The sequence below is a fragment of the Pezoporus occidentalis genome, unplaced genomic scaffold, assembly GCF_034315485.1.
Source record: "Pezoporus occidentalis ecotype Australia unplaced genomic scaffold, CSIRO_AGI_Poc_V1 ctg18, whole genome shotgun sequence".
In the NCBI taxonomy this organism is placed as follows: domain Eukaryota; kingdom Metazoa; phylum Chordata; class Aves; order Psittaciformes; family Psittacidae; genus Pezoporus; species Pezoporus occidentalis.
In genome coordinates, this window is record NW_026913640.1 from 1188760 (window position 1) to 1205480 (window position 16721).

Sequence of the window (16721 nt, forward strand, 5' to 3'; positions counted from 1 at the left end):
AGCCATTAACCCTGAGAATTATGACTATCAAGATGACTATCATTTCTAAAAGCAGCATTAATATTTGCAATATAGACTCATATAGCCAGATTATACCAGTACTGCCTGTGCTGAATAAGACCTTCCTCTGCAAGTAGTATAGGTCAAATCAAGGGAACTGCTTGCATAAACAAATATGACCATAAAAAAAGATCAATAGTCAGATACCATGTGGTAAAATAGCTTGTGCTTAATCTAAACTGTAATGTTCAGAGAAACTGTGCCTTCCAAAATCCCTTCCATCTAAACCAGTGTATTCAGTGTGTTTTATACACTGCTCTCTAATGGTTCCTGATTAGTGGTTCCAATTTCACATTTTCTGGGTTCAGCTTTCAGACCTTGGTCACTGCAGTGCCTTAGCTCATCCAAATAATAAGGCAACAGGTTAATCCACCATAATCTTGGGCAATTCATTAGGTTCCTAAGTTGTCCCATCATTGAAGGATTTCTTGAATGAATGAATATTGGCCAAAAATCTCCCGTTTGCTGTTTTCATATTCAGATGCATACAAACTGCAGTCTAGTAACCTTTCAATAAACTAAACAGTTTTATTAAGTCCTTATCAATAAGCTAAGGTTATTTTCCAGTCCACAATTTAGTCTGTGATCTCATCTCTTCAAACTGTATAGTTATGCAGTATCCTTAAAAAGAGTGAAAGTAGCACTCTTGATTTACACAAGGAAGACTAAATCTGAGGTAAGTAGATATATATTCAAGTCTTCTGGACATAGATGAAAATTGTTGATATCTGAGACAAAAATAATATGGCTCTAGGGTTACAGTTTTTCTCTGAAATTGGAAACATGACCAAGTAAACCCTTTTCTCGAAGCAAAAGGTTATCGTGGAGCAGCTGCAGCATTCAAAATCATTAACTTTTTAACAATAGAATTCTTTGTTCTTTTTCTTTTAATGCAAATAGCTCTGCATGTGGTTTGCATTGTAATATCTGCCTCTCTTAAAATGAAGAGAGGAAGAGGAGCTCTACCTTCCAAGCTTCTCATCGACATGAATTTCAGCCTAAGTATATTTCTTAGAAAAATTTCAAGATTGTCCATAACAATCTAAACTCTCCAATGATCGAACAGTAATTAGCATTTGCCTACTACTGTGTAATAGAAGGCTGAAAGTGCATGATTAGCACATAATACTAGAGTAGGAAGCTCAGAGGAAAAACCTGTATTGGGCTACATTTCCATGGAGACTATCAACTTTACATTTAAAATCTCTCTTAAGGAACCTTTTGCATTAATTTTGTGTTACATGATTAGGTGATTACACAAGTGGTGTTACAGTATGTGGTGATTATCTGTGGAACAATAAGTCAGTATAACAAGGCAGATGTTACAGCATTAAAAAGCAGTTATGAAAAAATCTCTCAGTAAGAAGAGTCAGAATCTACTGTCCTTGCATTTGAACAAATAAGAAACAAACTTTTGCTGGTAAGGAGAATTATTTATTTTGTTCTTATTAGCTGTTGATTCAGATTTCCCCAAGCTTCACCCTGCAGAAACATGGACCTGTACTGGAGGATCCATCACCACTGAAAAGCAGACAGAAAAAACAAGAACCCCATCTTGTGGGAAAAAAAAAAAAATAGTCAGGAAGAGCAATATTTTCTGTCACCCAATTCCCCATCCAGTGTCTAAGTGGCCTCTGAGCATGATAACAGTGGTGCATAAGGGAAATCAAATAAGATCCAGTTTCACCCTCTCTGTGCCTTGACTGCAGCTCATCTAGACATCATACTGATCCCTACAGCATTGTCATACTGTTTTTTCTGCCCTAATCCCTAGCTTCAAGCTTGTCAGTGACCATGCTAAATGTCCTCATAGTGGGCATTTGGTTCACCAAGGAATGCTACAAAATTTAGAGGACAAAGCCAACAACCAGACAAACTCAGTGCTTAGTAGCTGTGGTTAAAAGGCTCCCTGCCAACCCTGTTGTTTGGGATGGTTGCAGCAAAAAGAACATTCTTTTTTTAGTCAAATTTGTTTTGATGATTTTTTTGCTCTTTTAAGGGCATCTTTAAATGTTCATTGTAATTATGTTGTTCAGAATACTGCCTGAAGCAGGAATGCAGCCTTACTGGACCTTTTAACAATGCATTCCACATCCTTTCTGTCAGAGTGGTTTATGCTGTTGGAGTAGGTGAATCTATAGAGAATGTGGATGTTTGGGAGCTATGCAGACTGCAGACATTTGTGGTCAGCAAACTGCTGGTGGGATGTATGGGAGTGTACTGTCTTGTAAGTACTTAGCACAATGTACATCCAAACATATGGCATAGCAAGACACTCCAGATGAAGTAGTCATAGAGGTGGCCAGTAAACTGCACATCATCTTCTAAATTTGGTCAAGAAAGTGTTGTATTTAAAATTAAACAGCTAGTACAAATTGACATGTTCCAGAGAACAGATATAAAGGATAATACAGCCAGCAAGATGAAACAATACGTAACCAGTAGTGACAAAGTGTAGAAGAGAAAAATAATCCCAGACAAAGCTGTAACAGAGCTTCAGTCAGAAAGAGGATGATGCACATAGTGACCAATCAAGGCCATTTAGTCCAAATTACTGCTCAACACAGGCTGACTGCAAAGATAGATCAGATTGCTCAGGTTCTTGTCCAGTCAAATCTTGAATTTCTCTAGGGTAGATATTCCACTGCCTCTCTCAGCAGCCTCTGCCGGTGTCTAGCAACTGGTAAACTTTTTGCCTGGTAGTAGTTGCAATATCCCATGCCACAGCATGCAACCATTACCTCTTCTGTCCTTCCAATGTACACTTCTTGGATAAGTCTGGCTGCAGTTATTTATAAGAAACAATTTCATTAGTGCATGAGAGCAGTAATAACCCCCATTAGATTTTCTTCCCTTCCCTTCCCTTCCCTTCCCTTCCCTTCCCTTCCCTTCCCTTCCCTTCCCTTCCCTTCCCTTCCCTTCCCTTCCCTTCCCTTCCCTTCCCTTCCCTTCCCTTCCCTTCCCTTCCCTTCCCTTCCCTTCCCTTCCCTTCCCTTCCCTTCCCTTCCCTTCCCTTTCCCTGTTTTCAGTTGAGTCCCACTGTGCTTGCTTCTCTAGCATGTAAGTGTTTCACAATTTAATGCTACACTCATATAAAGAAAAGATAAAGAAAACAGAGCTAGGCTCTGCAATGGGACACCTGTTGTTGGTTTATTTTGTTGTTTGGGGTTTTTTTTTTGGTTATTTTAAAGTTTTTCTTTCTCCCACTTTTAGCAGGAGTGGTAAATGTTTCACCCACACAGTTATGCCTGCCCTAGTACTCTCCTGACATAGAGGTTCAGTCTTCCCTCAGGCTGCAACAAGGCAGGCTTCCTGTTCCCTGTGCAAGAATTTTAGCCATAAAGCTTCAGTGCCAAGCATTCACACTACTCTTGGGGGATGTAGTTTAGGCATTTCAAGAAAGGAAGTGTTTTACATGCTGAAACACAGTCTCATGTAGACATCTAACTGAAGCCCTGAGGCAGGCTTCTAAGTGCTGGTGAGACACAGTGTTTGATACTAATTTCTTTATCCAGTTCCTTCTGTTCCTCTTGTACAGGATGTCTTAACACTCAGTATTCATAGGTTGTGGACCTCAGCTAGGCAGTTGAAACTCAAAATGATTATAAAATACAATTTATGGGGAATTTAGATCTCTTGCATGGGGAATTTTACTTTCAGTACTATGTACTTAATTTAGACATTGAATAACAGAATATTTTCATGTCTAAACACTTCCATGGAACTGGCCTCCCAAGTATGAAGTTTAGAACCTCAGTAATGAGATGCTGAAATCCTGACATGTCTGTTAATAGGAGAGAAGGGGAGGAGAAGTTTCCTACATCCCTAAATATCCACTCCTGGTCTTGCCTAGAGCTAAACATACAATGCCAAGCTGGTCTGTGCAGGACTCAGAGCTTTTGAGCAGTGCTATAAAGGCTTTTCTGTGTTTCATAGGCAAGCTATACATTCATTTATTCTGACTGCAGGTCTTGTATCCCCTTGTGCATCTTAGCCTTGTGCGTGCTTAAAAACTGTACTTATTATTATTTACTACCTGATAAGAATATCTTAATTATATTATTCTAGGAACACGGAATGTAGTAAGGGCTGCAAAGATAAAGAACATGCAGATGGTTGGACAAGAACACTTTAATGAATATTAGTTTGCAGTACTGTACATATGGGAAACATATTGCTTTGTAAATTAAGGCTGTCTATGGTAATATTTAGGGTATAAGCCTTGCTCCTTACCCTTTCCACAATACTTTTACAAAAGCAAGAAACTACTTCTTGTATTAAATGAATTTTGACAAATACATGCCACAAATAATTTCAATGATGCCATGGATGCTCTACTCCTCATGTAAACCTGTTGAGCTTAGTAGAGATTTATAAGCAGTAAACAAGGATGTTCTTTTTCTTTAAAAAGATTTCTAGAATCCTATGCAAAAGTACCTGAAAGGATTGACCAATGCTTTTGTCTGGCTAAATTTCTGTCTACAACATTACTGTAGAGTAGTGTTCAAAAGCAAAAATGTGCAGAATTTCCGTATTCTATCTCCATATTTAGGTACCTGTCCATATGCCTGTACTCCAAACTCAGGCATTTAGGTAGTTTGATTGTTACGAATTAAATCAAAATAAACATGAAAAAAGCAACTCAGGTACCTACAAAGAGATACCTGGTCCCATTTGTGATGACTGATATACTCACAGAGAGGTTATACCTATGAGAAATGTTCTACAGGAAGCCTGTACCATTTTTTGGCAATGCAGGGGGTGGCCAGCTTGGGTATGAAGAGCATTTGAAATGGTGCTGTATACTATTATTTAAGCATTAAAAAAAAATTATCTATCTTTCATGTTTTTCTTGATTGTGTCAACTACACCATCACCATCTACAGTCCACTTGTGGAAGGCATAGGTGCATTAACCTGAAATGGATTGGCTAAGCATCTTTGATTAATTTGTTTTTTATTAACCCCACTAGCCAATTGAACCCAACTCAATTGAACATAACAGTTAATCCAGGGTTACAATTTTTTTTTTTTTTTTTGCATACGCTCCAGCACACTGAAAAAATTTTCTTGGTTTATATTCCTATTCCTTGCCAAAACCCTGTTTTACAAAGGAAAAAAAAAATGGAGAAGAAAAAGGGCCAATAATGTTAAGATAGATGTAGAAGATTAAATCTCCTTTAGTCTTCCACTGTAATAATGAACTACAATTCATTTGCATTTCAGAACATCTTCCAATGAAAATTCAAAAGGCTGCTTAAAAAAATTTAAGTACTAATTGCATATATTTGCTTTTGGCATGTATAGTAGCACTCTGAAAGTCAGACATTTTGCTCTTCAAGTAAAGTTATGAAAGGAGTTGTGTTGTCTGAAGATACTGAGTACTCTCTCTTCCAAAGGTGCTGGGTTTAGGGAGCAGCTATCCCACTTACATGGATGCCTTACAGCATAAATACTTAAGCAACTGAACAAACCAGTGCTATTGGACTAGGTGATGAGACTAAGCTATAAATATTTGAGGGGCTGTTCAGTGATGATTGTCCAAACCATTTCCACCTGACCTTCCTTAGTGGATGAAATATATATATATATAATGCCATAATTCACAATGCCAGGCTTAGACCAGTTTCATTTGCAGCTGATCACTGTTTCTTAGAAATTATACTTTTCCTTGAACACAAGAGTAAACACACTGCTGGTACATAATTAGTACTGAATACTCCCAGCTCTGGTAAGAGTATAGTTCATCCAAAAGGCTCAGACGCTCTGTAAGACTTGTGTTGTTCATTACCTTTTCACTGCGCTTCAGAGGTATTACTAAACTCATCTTCACTGCCTCTGTGGGGGAAGGAATTAAGTTAAATTGTACACATAAAAAACTGAAGACAAAGAGTGAATTGAGGTTAGATGTCTAGTATTCTCAGTGTTGAGTTGTGTGCACAGGTAATTTCAACCAGCAGTTACAAGACTTGGCTTGCTTGAGTATAACTATTCTGGGAAGACAGCTGGGACATAAATGGCTCCTCTGGTCATCTCATTGCCAGCTCTTTGCCTCACCTGACACAGGATCCAGATAGTCTGCACAGTTTTTCCCCTCTCAGACAGCCACTTCCCTGTACCAAGAGAAAGCAGAAGGTGTGTGTTTGATTTTGTGCATGTTCCTTCGAAACAGCTGCATTTTGTTAACAAAATATGCCCTGGATACTGGGAGTCGATTAATTATTCCAGGATTCCTGTACCTTCAGCAGAGTTCAGTTCATCAGCCCAGGTGTAAAACAGAAGAGATATTTCAAGTCTTATCAACGATCACTGAATTCCCTGGAATGACTTTCCTGTCTCAGAGAGCTCTAGGTCATTAGCAGCTTATCTCTATTTGTGAAAATCTTAGATCGCATAGTAGGGCAAAGTTGAGTTTATCAGTTAAATGTTTTCACAGTCCAGTGAAAATATGTTCTCTAGGAAACATATTAAAAGAATGTTGTTGAATTTGGCATGCAGATGTTGACCCTGAGGAGCCTCATGCTTTCCATCACCTTATGGTAAGGGACAAAAATAACACAGAGCGACCAACCTTTTGTGGGAAAGGTAAGGCCAAAATTAACTAGGGATCCACAAGTCCTTTTAAATATAAATATAGTTCAGAATACTGCCTTTCACATATTTCTTTGACAATCTTGATGTTATTATTATTTACAGTGAGATTTAACCATAATTATAAATAACAAAAGGCAGTGTTGTGGAGATGGTATAACATTTTTGTGAATTTCCACAGTTGCTGGAAAATTATTTTTGTAGTTACTCAAGATTCAGTATGAGATAGGAATTTAGATAAGATGAAACTAAGACTTTTTCTCTCAGAACATTTGAATGGATTTTATAGGGCACTTATTTGGTTTTGTTTGTTTCTTTTGCGTGGGAATAAGAGATGAGTTCCTTAGGAGTAAAATTATAGGTCTAGGTAACTGAATTGATAATGGAACAATCAGGATAGATGCAAAATTTTTACCATCTGAAAGTTATCTGCCAGCCTGCACAAAAAGATAGTGAAAAGATAGTGTCTAACCCAGAGTCTTATCCAAAGGGACAGAGAACATTTGTGAGAGTATAGAGCTGCTTTTCTTCTCAAAGTTGCAAGGTTTGCCAACAGACTCTTTATGAGCAGAGAAATAGGTCCACATATTCTAAAAAGGCATTTCTGTGTCTAATATCCAGAGATTGCAAGACCGGAAATACAACTTCAAAATCTAAGTCTATAGATAAGTACATAAAATAAAAGCTAATCTTATCTGTGTATATATATTGATGTTTCTATCTAAACAAAAATCTACACCTTAATAATATGTAGCGTGTGATATCCAATACTCAAATTTTAAAGATTTTTTTTGAAGTTTTATGAGGTGATTTTAATGAAAGATGGTATTTTTTCTAAGAAAATTCTTATTTCAGCAGGTTTTGTTCTTCAGTAAGAAGTATTTTAATTTGTATCCATTTTGTTGGCTTAGGCAGTGTCATGGTTTAAACCCAGACAGACAGCAGAATTTGGTTTTACAGTATGTAGAGTTTATTTTAGAAGAAAGAACCTTTTTCATCAATATTCAGGAATGTTTACTGCAAAAAAAAGAAAATATACTCAGCACAGAGATCCAATTTTTTATCCAACTTTATTTTATCTATCTGATCTCTTTTAGTTCCTTTCTTGCATCATGCAAACTGGACTTCAGTCAAATGTTTCCATTGATCAGCTTGCATGTATAATAGGTCACAGTGCTATATGAAACCTCTCCTGTCATTCCCAGGGTTTTATGTGGTCTGTGGGCTTCCTGCCCTGAATTTATATCTATTTCATCCCATTAAAGCCACAGGGTGCTTAATGAAATTTGTTTTTATCATCTCGTGCCCATGCTATTGTTTCTCTTTTACTGCTCCATTATCTAGTTATAAACAATGCAACAAATGCTTGAAAGCCTTACCTTCAGCTTTTCAGTTTAAGTCCTTGATTAATGAGATGGAAGAGGTGCATAAGGTTGATAATTTCATTTTAAGTGGCAATAAATGATAACAGCAGGGTAACAGGGAATGGGTAGGTGAGGGTATAAGAGGCAGGTGTGAAATCTATCTTGTATGAAGAGGTAGGAAGGACACAGTTGGAGCAAAAAGACAACCAGTATATAGCAAAGATTATCCAGCTAAAACAGTGAAATCTTCTCTGAATGGATTTATCTCAGTTAAATACAGGCATCTTGAAGTTAGATATCTTGTTTAATTCAACCTGATCCTCCATGGCTTGCTTTTCAGTCAGAAGAATTCATGTGAAGAATGACCCGTCTGCAGGTATCAGGAGTATTGCCTTGGAGATGTTTGTTTTCTCCTAGGAAATCTGGATCTTTGGGCAATGAACTTATTCCCAGCCTTATTGCTTAAAGGCTCTTGCTTTTAGATCTACCCCTTGTATTTAGCTGGTTCCTTTTAGCAGATTTTTTCCCCGACACCTATGTGCAGGCTGGTGATATTCCCCCTGCTTTGTTGAGAAGTCTTTTTTCTTGCTGCTGGGCATGTAGCTCTGACATGAGCTCTGTCCCCATGTGATAGTATTGCTGCTTTTGCACATTAATAAGCAGGCAATGCCTGGAGTCTAGATTTCTTTCCTACCTGTAACAATGCACCTACTAGGCAGTCTTGTCACTGCATGTCTTCTCCTCTTCCATCATGTCAGGTCACATTTTATAATTGCCCAGAAGACTCCTTAGATAATACAGTCAGGTTGTGTCCAGCTATCCATAAGTCTTCTAAATAGAAAAGGGAGGTGTGCAACATCACACAGACAATGCTGCATTGATCTCTGGATGTTGGCTTTCAATTAGCACCCTCCCCCACCCCACCCCCCTTCCCCCCCCCAGCATAGATCTTCCTAGCCTTTTCCTTACTCTTCCAATGAATGTAACAGAACAAAATTGGGATATTGTATCAGACCCTGTGACAATAAGAGCTGACTGACTTTCCTCCCACCTGACCTGACCCAACCTGCTTGCAAAAAGATGTTGTTATGATCTAAAACAAGATTTCAAGATCTCTGTCTATGTGACTATAAATTAAACAGCACAACTGGGAATCCCTGAGGTTTGTTGCTCAGAATAGCTCTATCATGTAAGCTCACCAGGCCTTAGAGAAGTCTTTGGCTTTGCTGAACCTGAAAGGCTCCAGGATTTCAGAGTACACTTTTCTAAGAAAATCATTCAGGCACACTTGGGAGGATTTACAGAACTCAAGAAATCCCAGTTCTTCCAGCATTCATTGCTCCCTCAGGATACCTCCCCATAGAGACCCGGTACCTGCAAGAGCTGACCTTGGTGCTCATCATCTCAGGGTGAGATTGCCCTGAAGTTCTGAATCAAGCCTTAGAACTTGGTACCTTCAAAGTTTTGCCTTAAATAGGGCATGTTTGGGAAGCTCTACTGTGCATACATGGACCGTGTGTCTGACACAAATGTAGCACCCATCAGTCCACCTAGGTTCCAGTTCTCCAAAGTCCTGTTAAGATCTCAGTAACTGTATTTATATATCTGGAGTTTGCACTTAGATGCTTTATCTGGCAAAAAAAGACTAAACTATCACATAACCATTGCAGCCAAGAAAATGTGTGTTTTCCAGTTTTCCATTATCATTTGCTTGAAAGGAACAAGCCCTGCATAAGGATGAACATCAAAGATGTCCTGAACAAAGAAAAAAAATAGAACCACTGCTATTCCAATATCAAAGTATACTCAGAACTTTCAGCTGCCACATGACTTCAGTGTTGCTGGTAGTTTGGATTAGTTCTCTTTCTAACTCAAAATGATCAAATTTACAATAGCCATATAATCTCTTCCACTGTTCTGTAATAGGTCAGTATTTCTCTGTTAACATCAACTTTACAATTCCATTTCATTTTCCGAAGCCCAGGAAGTGCTTGGAAAAACAGCCTGGCTTTTCACTCACAGACAAATTAAAACAGATAAAATGCAGAAGCATTAGTCAGTGTTTCTTTTTCAATCTGTACATAATTTTATTATATTTTAGGCAGTGCTATCAAAGCGTATAATGCTGAGCAACACTATTGCAGGGAACAGCCCTGTTGCAGTTGTGTCAGCTCACATCTTTGGCTGGCTGTGAATCATGGAATGTCTTGGCAGAAGAGTTTAATGAACCTACAGCCTCCCACTTAAGTATTAATCTTATTAATCATCCCAAGCTATTTCTGCTCTGTTTTTAAAGCATGTTTCAAAGGAAATGCTTGTGATGAATTACAAAAGAGTTTATTTAATTCTATGAATGCGTGTATTTCTCTCTCTAAAGCCTTTTTATTTGGAGTCCTATCAATGCAACTGTCTGCTTTCTGTGCCATAGAAGTCTTCCCGGTGTCAAGATCCTGGGGCTACATCTGTATTATAAAATAAAAAAGAGCAAGGGACTGTTCTCTAACACAGAGGCTTAGAGGCCATATCTGTCTTACAGAGAGTTGGTCTCCTCTGAGCCTGGGGCCAGGTTTTTTTATTTAACATTCTGCAGGTGGAACAGGCATGATTTAGAGCAGTCTCTGAAATATGAGTGGTATATTGCAGCCCACAAAACATCTGCTTTGATGACCTGATGATGCTTAACATGTTATGTCTAAAAATTAGTGGAAGAGCAAGCAGGGGTATTTGCAAGCACGTACTGAATGCTTCAGGTTCGAGGGAACTGTGGAGGAAAGGGGCAACCTTCCCTGCTGTCATCATGTTCATACTGTGTGTTGGGAGTAACCAACTCTTTGAAGAGTAAGTGGTTAAGCCATTTAACAGGCTGAAACAGGCTGGCAGTTAGGAGTCTGCTGGTAGCCCTGTGAAGGTATGTTCCCTTTGTGATGGCACTTGGGCAGTTAACAGCAGCAGTAGAGATTGTGGATATAGACCCTTGTCATGTAGTAATGTTCAACTGTTTTCTCAGGATGACTCATCACAATTGATTGCACCTTGAAAAGAAATGTTAGCTTTTTAACAGCGATATATTTTGTATATTGGTTTTATCAGGTAGCCTAAAGATAGAGTTGTAATCAGCCTTGTCCTTTCTTAGAATGTGTTCCCCCAGCTCTGCAGAATGCTGAAATAGTTTTTGGTGGCACGGCTGGAAATTAACTCTATGAAAATAAATGTTGCTGGATCAATCAGATGATCCAGATACTCTTGAGGCTTGTGGTCAGCCTCACGCAGAAACAAGATGGGAATATGTGGCTGAGGTTTAAGGGGAGAAAGTAGTGAGGAAGGGAACCTTTCCTTTTGAAAGCAGTCAGGAGACAGAAAGGCTCAAGCCAAAATATTTCAAAATGAAATTGTACTCCTCCCATCTATCCCCCTCCTACCTTCCAAATAACTTAATAAACTACCTGGCACAACAAAAATAGACCAGAAATCTCTTGTTAGGTATCATGTTTGAGAGAAGACGTAAGTTTTCCTTGCAGTCATCTAAAAGACCATTGAGACAACATGTATAAGGTTCAAGGTGAAATTAGGCCCTTGAACATTAGAGTTATGCAGGACTGTATATATAGTCTCCTGCAGGAAATTTTTTCAGTATTTTCCAAATGAACATGTGATAAGCAGGTGGAGAAAAGCCGTCTTGAATTAGCTGTTCTCAACATCTATATCTGAGAGATTGCTCCCTTTTGTGGTGAATTTTGTTCCTTTAATGGGGACAAAAGTAAGAAATTCCTTTAAGAAAATAATGAACTGTGAAAAATTGAAAGTTCTATTAGTATTTTTATCAAAAGAGCTCTATAGATAATAATATAAATTATGCATTTAAATGTTCCATATTGGTTTAGTGTACTATATTATACAATAATGTGACGTATCTTCTTCAGAGATGTTTTAATGTTTATAGCATTAGAGCATCTCCACACAGTTGTTTCTAGAGCTGTTATACCAAGTTCATGTCTGACAACTTGCAAAATTTCCCATTAGTATTTAATATTTCTGTATCACTTTGTGTCCAGCACAATGCAAATGCATGCTCTGCACACCTGAAAAGTTTCCATTCTTTCATATCCCAAAGGAAGGAATCAAGAAAAAATATTCTACTGCAGAAACTACTCTTTCCTATGCAAAAGGGAGACTTCAGTTCAGCATTGGCAATAACATTAGAAATTCTCTTATTTACTGTGTGTGTTCTAACTGAAATAAATTAGTGTGCTGGATTGACTCCTGCAGTCATAAACTTTCTAGTTAATGATATATGTCAGCAGATAATCAAGGACAAAGTTGTCTGGTTTTAAGACCCTTTTTTACTTATTAAGATAAGTGTAATGGGGAAAAGATTGACTAAAGCCAAAGAAATTGCCCTTGTATAAGCAGATGATTTATTTTTCTTTTTTTTTTTTTATTTTGCCTGACAAATTAATTCCAGAAAAATTAATGGGAAGATAAAATTTCATCTTTCTAGATGAGTAATTTAGAGCACTTCTCCACCTTCCCTTTATAATTAATGTAAGAAGAATCAATCCATTGTGAAGTAAGTGTCTAGAATAGTCACAGGCTTTTTTATTGAATATTCATGCTTAATGACTTACGTTCCCTTTACAGGTTTTATTTGGGGTGAAATTAAACAAATGTGGGATGGTGGACTACAGGACTACATTCATGATTGGTGGAACCTTATGGATTTTGTAATGAACTCCTTGTACTTAGCAACAATCTCCTTGAAAATTGTCGCATTTTCAAAGGTAAAGTATTTTTAAAAAATTGGCAAAATATTTAAGATAAATGAAATTAGGCTTCTTCAAACTTTCTTCTGTATTTCAATGTTCTCAGCCTTAGAAATGACAAGAAGCTAGACTAGGATAAGAGCAAGCAAAACATTGTGATTTATACTTCCTTATTCTTGGATGAGGCAGTCTTTTGTTATTTGATCCTGAACATTCATACTGTAATTTTCTTGGAAAAGGATAATCACTGGTAATATTTAATAACGTTTGCACAAAAATATGTTTTGTGTTAGTTTTTCTTGGTTTTCAATAAGAAATTATTGCACCTAACAGAATTTTATATACCATGCAGAACTTCCAGACAGGGCTACAAGAAAATATTTACCCAAAATTAGGTGGAAAAAAAAAAAAGAAAGAAAAAAGGTGTTTTGAAAATTCATGATAAATGAAACATGAAAAAGTAAAGCTGAATGGGATTAAATGGTCACTTAAGGCTGGGTATGTTCATTTTCCCATCCTTTTCATGGACTTTTTGTTAATAGTTATATTCCCACTGTTTGACTTGACTTATACTACAGGAAAATAGCCCTCCTTTCAAAGCCATGGAACATGATAAATGCTCCATCCCTGGCAGTGTTCAAGGTCAGGTTGGACAGAGCCTTGGGTGACATGGTTTACTGTGTGATGTCCCTGCCCGTGGCAGGGGTTTGGAAGTAGATGATCTTAAAGTCCTTTCCAACCTTAGCTATTCTATGATTATATGTTGCATTTTGTATGTATTCAACATGAATCCATTACATGATAGAAATTCCTCAGAAAATAAAATATATTAATCAAAAAATGGTCTAAAGTGCAAGGAAGCCCTATCTGAAAGGAAATGAAAGCACTTGTTGACATCTGTCATGGAGCTCTTGTCACATTCAAGTAAAGAAAACAAGCCCATTTTTAGTGGCCACTGTGGTCAGCATTATATTTCAGATGTTTTAAGTTCCCTACTACCAGCTACCCTGTATGCATGGAAGGGGAGTCTCTCCCCTGCCAAGATCCTTTCAGCTAGGAATAGGAAACAGCCGTCAAGTAGCTTGTTAGAGCTCCTTGTACTCAAACAGCAGCTGTTCCTCCTGCAGCCCTGCCATAAGTATAGAGGAACAAAGGAACCTCTAATTTGTATCATCTTGTGTATTTACAAGCTTCCACATGTCAGTTGATCAGGGGCAGGGATGAGCAAAGGCCTGTGATCTGTTGATACACCATTCTCCTCGTGTGACAAGAGTTTTGGCACGATGGCTCTATAGCTGCAAACCTTTGGGAGTCTTCTCAATGAAATTTGGAGCTGTTGTCTGAAAGAGTGAGGTGCCTGAAAGTATGGGGAGAGCTGTGACTTAAAGCTGATGAAATGCTTTTTTACACACAAGGATGCCTTGTCATAAAGTAACTGGAAAATAATAATTTCTCTGTCCCATGTAACAAAGCAAGTAGTTCAGTGAAAATGCAAGTTTCCAAAGCATTAGAGATGGCCAATTATTCACTTTAGAATAATATTAATTAGAAGACATCCTTTCATCTTCCAGACAGCTTCTGCTTAAGATAATCAAATTCCAAGGTGACAGTATCTGGGATAATGTGCATCCATTGCACTCTAATTTAGTGCCTGCATGCCAATCATAATGCATACAGTTCATAAAGCACTTTGGTTCTGCAGCTATTATTTTTTAGTGCATATGCAACATTGCACCTAAATACTTTTCTGTTTCTTAAACAAAAAGAGCTTCAGTTGTGGTAGTCAGCTGAAACACATGATGTTGTAATTAACAGAATAATACAATCTTAATTTAATACCCAGGCACATTTCCTTCAAATACGTGCAAAAGAGTTTCCCACCTCTATGACAGATAAGATTGAGAGGGTACCAAAAGTAACCAGTACATTTTGATTTAAATTTTTTATTTTAATTTACCTAACTTTTCAAGGTAGGTTTTTCTAAAATAAAGCTTTTCTGTGTTTATTAAATCCCGTATATAAGCCTAGTGCTTAAATAAATTCTGTCTATGACAGCTCAAGCCACCTAAGAAAATATTTTAATTAACTCTCTTGAGTAAAATTATAAGAATCCCCTTATACTACTGTCTTGTGTGATACATGTTCCCAGAGGAAAATGTAATATTTATTGCCCATTCAAGGCTCTCTGACTGACATAGTAGTTAAGCAGATGTATATTATTTACAGCAGGTGACAGGACTGTGTAAGAATATCATTCCGGGATGAGAGAACTGCTAAGATAACTCAGTTATATGTTTCATTGCCAGTATTCAGATAAAATAAGTACATCTCATATTTTTCATAGAATCATAGACTGGGTTGGGTTGGAAGCAACCTTAAAAATCATCTCATTCCAACTCCCCTGCCATAGGCAGGGACATCTTCCACCAGGCTGCACAAAGCCCCATCCAATCTGACCTTGAACACTGCCAGGGATGGCATCTTTTCTGGACAGCCTGTTCCAGTGGTTCACCACCCTCATAAAAAAAAAAAATAAAAATAAAATCTTTCTTATATCTAGTATGAATCTACCATCTTCTAGTTCAAAACCATTATTCCTCATCCTGTTGCAACAGGCCCTGCTATAAAGTCTGTACTCATTTTTCCTATAAGCCCCCTTTGAGCGTTGAAAGGCTGCAATAAGGTCTCATTGGGGCCTTTTTTCTCCAGGCTCAACAAGCCCAATTCTCATAGTGTTTCTTCATAGTAGAGATGTTCCAGCCATCTGATTATTTCTGTGGCCTTCCTCTGGCCCCACTCCAACAGGTCTTTTCTGTATTGAGTACTGCAGAGCTGGGTGCAGTACTCCAGGTGGGATCTTATCAGAGCAAAGGGGCAGAACCACCTTCCTCAACCTGCAGGTCACACTTTTGATGCAGCCCAGGATGTCATTGGCTTTCTGGGCTGCAAGCACACATTGCCAGCTCCTGTCCAGTTTTTTTATCCACCAGTACCCCAAAAGTCCTTCTCCTTAGGGCTGTTCTCAATCCCTTCATCATCACCCAGCTTGCATCAATACCAGGGGTTGCCCTGACCCAGGTGCAGGACCCTGCCCTTGGCATTGAACCTCATGATGTTCAAATGGGCCCATTTCTTGAGCTTTGCCACGTCCCTCTGGATACCAGCTTGTTCCTTGACTGTGCCAACCATACTATTCAGCTTGGTGTCATCTGCAGACTTGCTCAGAGTGCACTCAGTCCCACTGTCTGTGTTCTTGATGAAGATTTTAAACAGTACTGGTCCCAGTGCAGACCACCACTTGCCACTGATCTCCATATGGACATTGAGCCATATATGTGACCGTCCAACTAATTCCTCATCCACTGAACAGTCCACCCATCAAATCCATCTCTCCAGTTTAGACAGAAGGATGTTGTGGGGGATGCATCAAATGCCTTACCAAATTCCAGGTAGATGACATCAGTAGCTGATATAGTAGTGGACAAGTAGCTGTTCCCACTGATGTAATCACTCCACCATACAAGGCCACTAGGTTGGTCAGGCAGGCCTTGCCCTTGGTAAAGCCTTGCTGACTGTCTTGAAACATCTCTCTGTCCTACATGTGCCTTAGCCTAGCTTCTAGGAGGATCTGTTCAATGATCTTCTGAGGCACAGAGGTAGGGCTGATAGGTCAGCAGTTCCCAGAGTCCCTTTCTTCCTGTCACCAGAGCCTTTACCTGACTGACTTTTCAGGTAACATGAGGAATGGCCTCCCAACTAAATCAGGACTATAGTATGGATCTTGTCAGGTCCCATAAACTTATGTATGTCCAGGTTCCTCAGCTGGTCTCAAATCACTGAGCCGTCACCTTCTTTGGAGGGTGAGTGCAGCAGAAGCTATGCTGTTTCATCTGGCCCAGATGAGTCATTTTCCTTACTACTGAGGGCATACTAGCAGCAATGATGGA

The 16721-nt window shown here is 38.5% G+C and overlaps 1 protein-coding gene across 2 annotated transcripts in view; it reads left to right on the forward strand.

Moving 5' to 3' along the window:
• Nucleotides 1-16721, forward strand: part of TRPC4 (transient receptor potential cation channel subfamily C member 4) — a 143223-nt gene that overhangs the window by 104874 nt on the left and 21628 nt on the right. For both annotated transcript variants that reach the window (XM_062614994.1, XM_062614993.1), the window contains one exon: nucleotides 12653-12792. In XM_062614994.1, the coding sequence (XP_062470978.1) occupies nucleotides 12653-12792 (140 nt within the window). The remainder of the gene's footprint in view (nucleotides 1-12652; nucleotides 12793-16721) is intronic.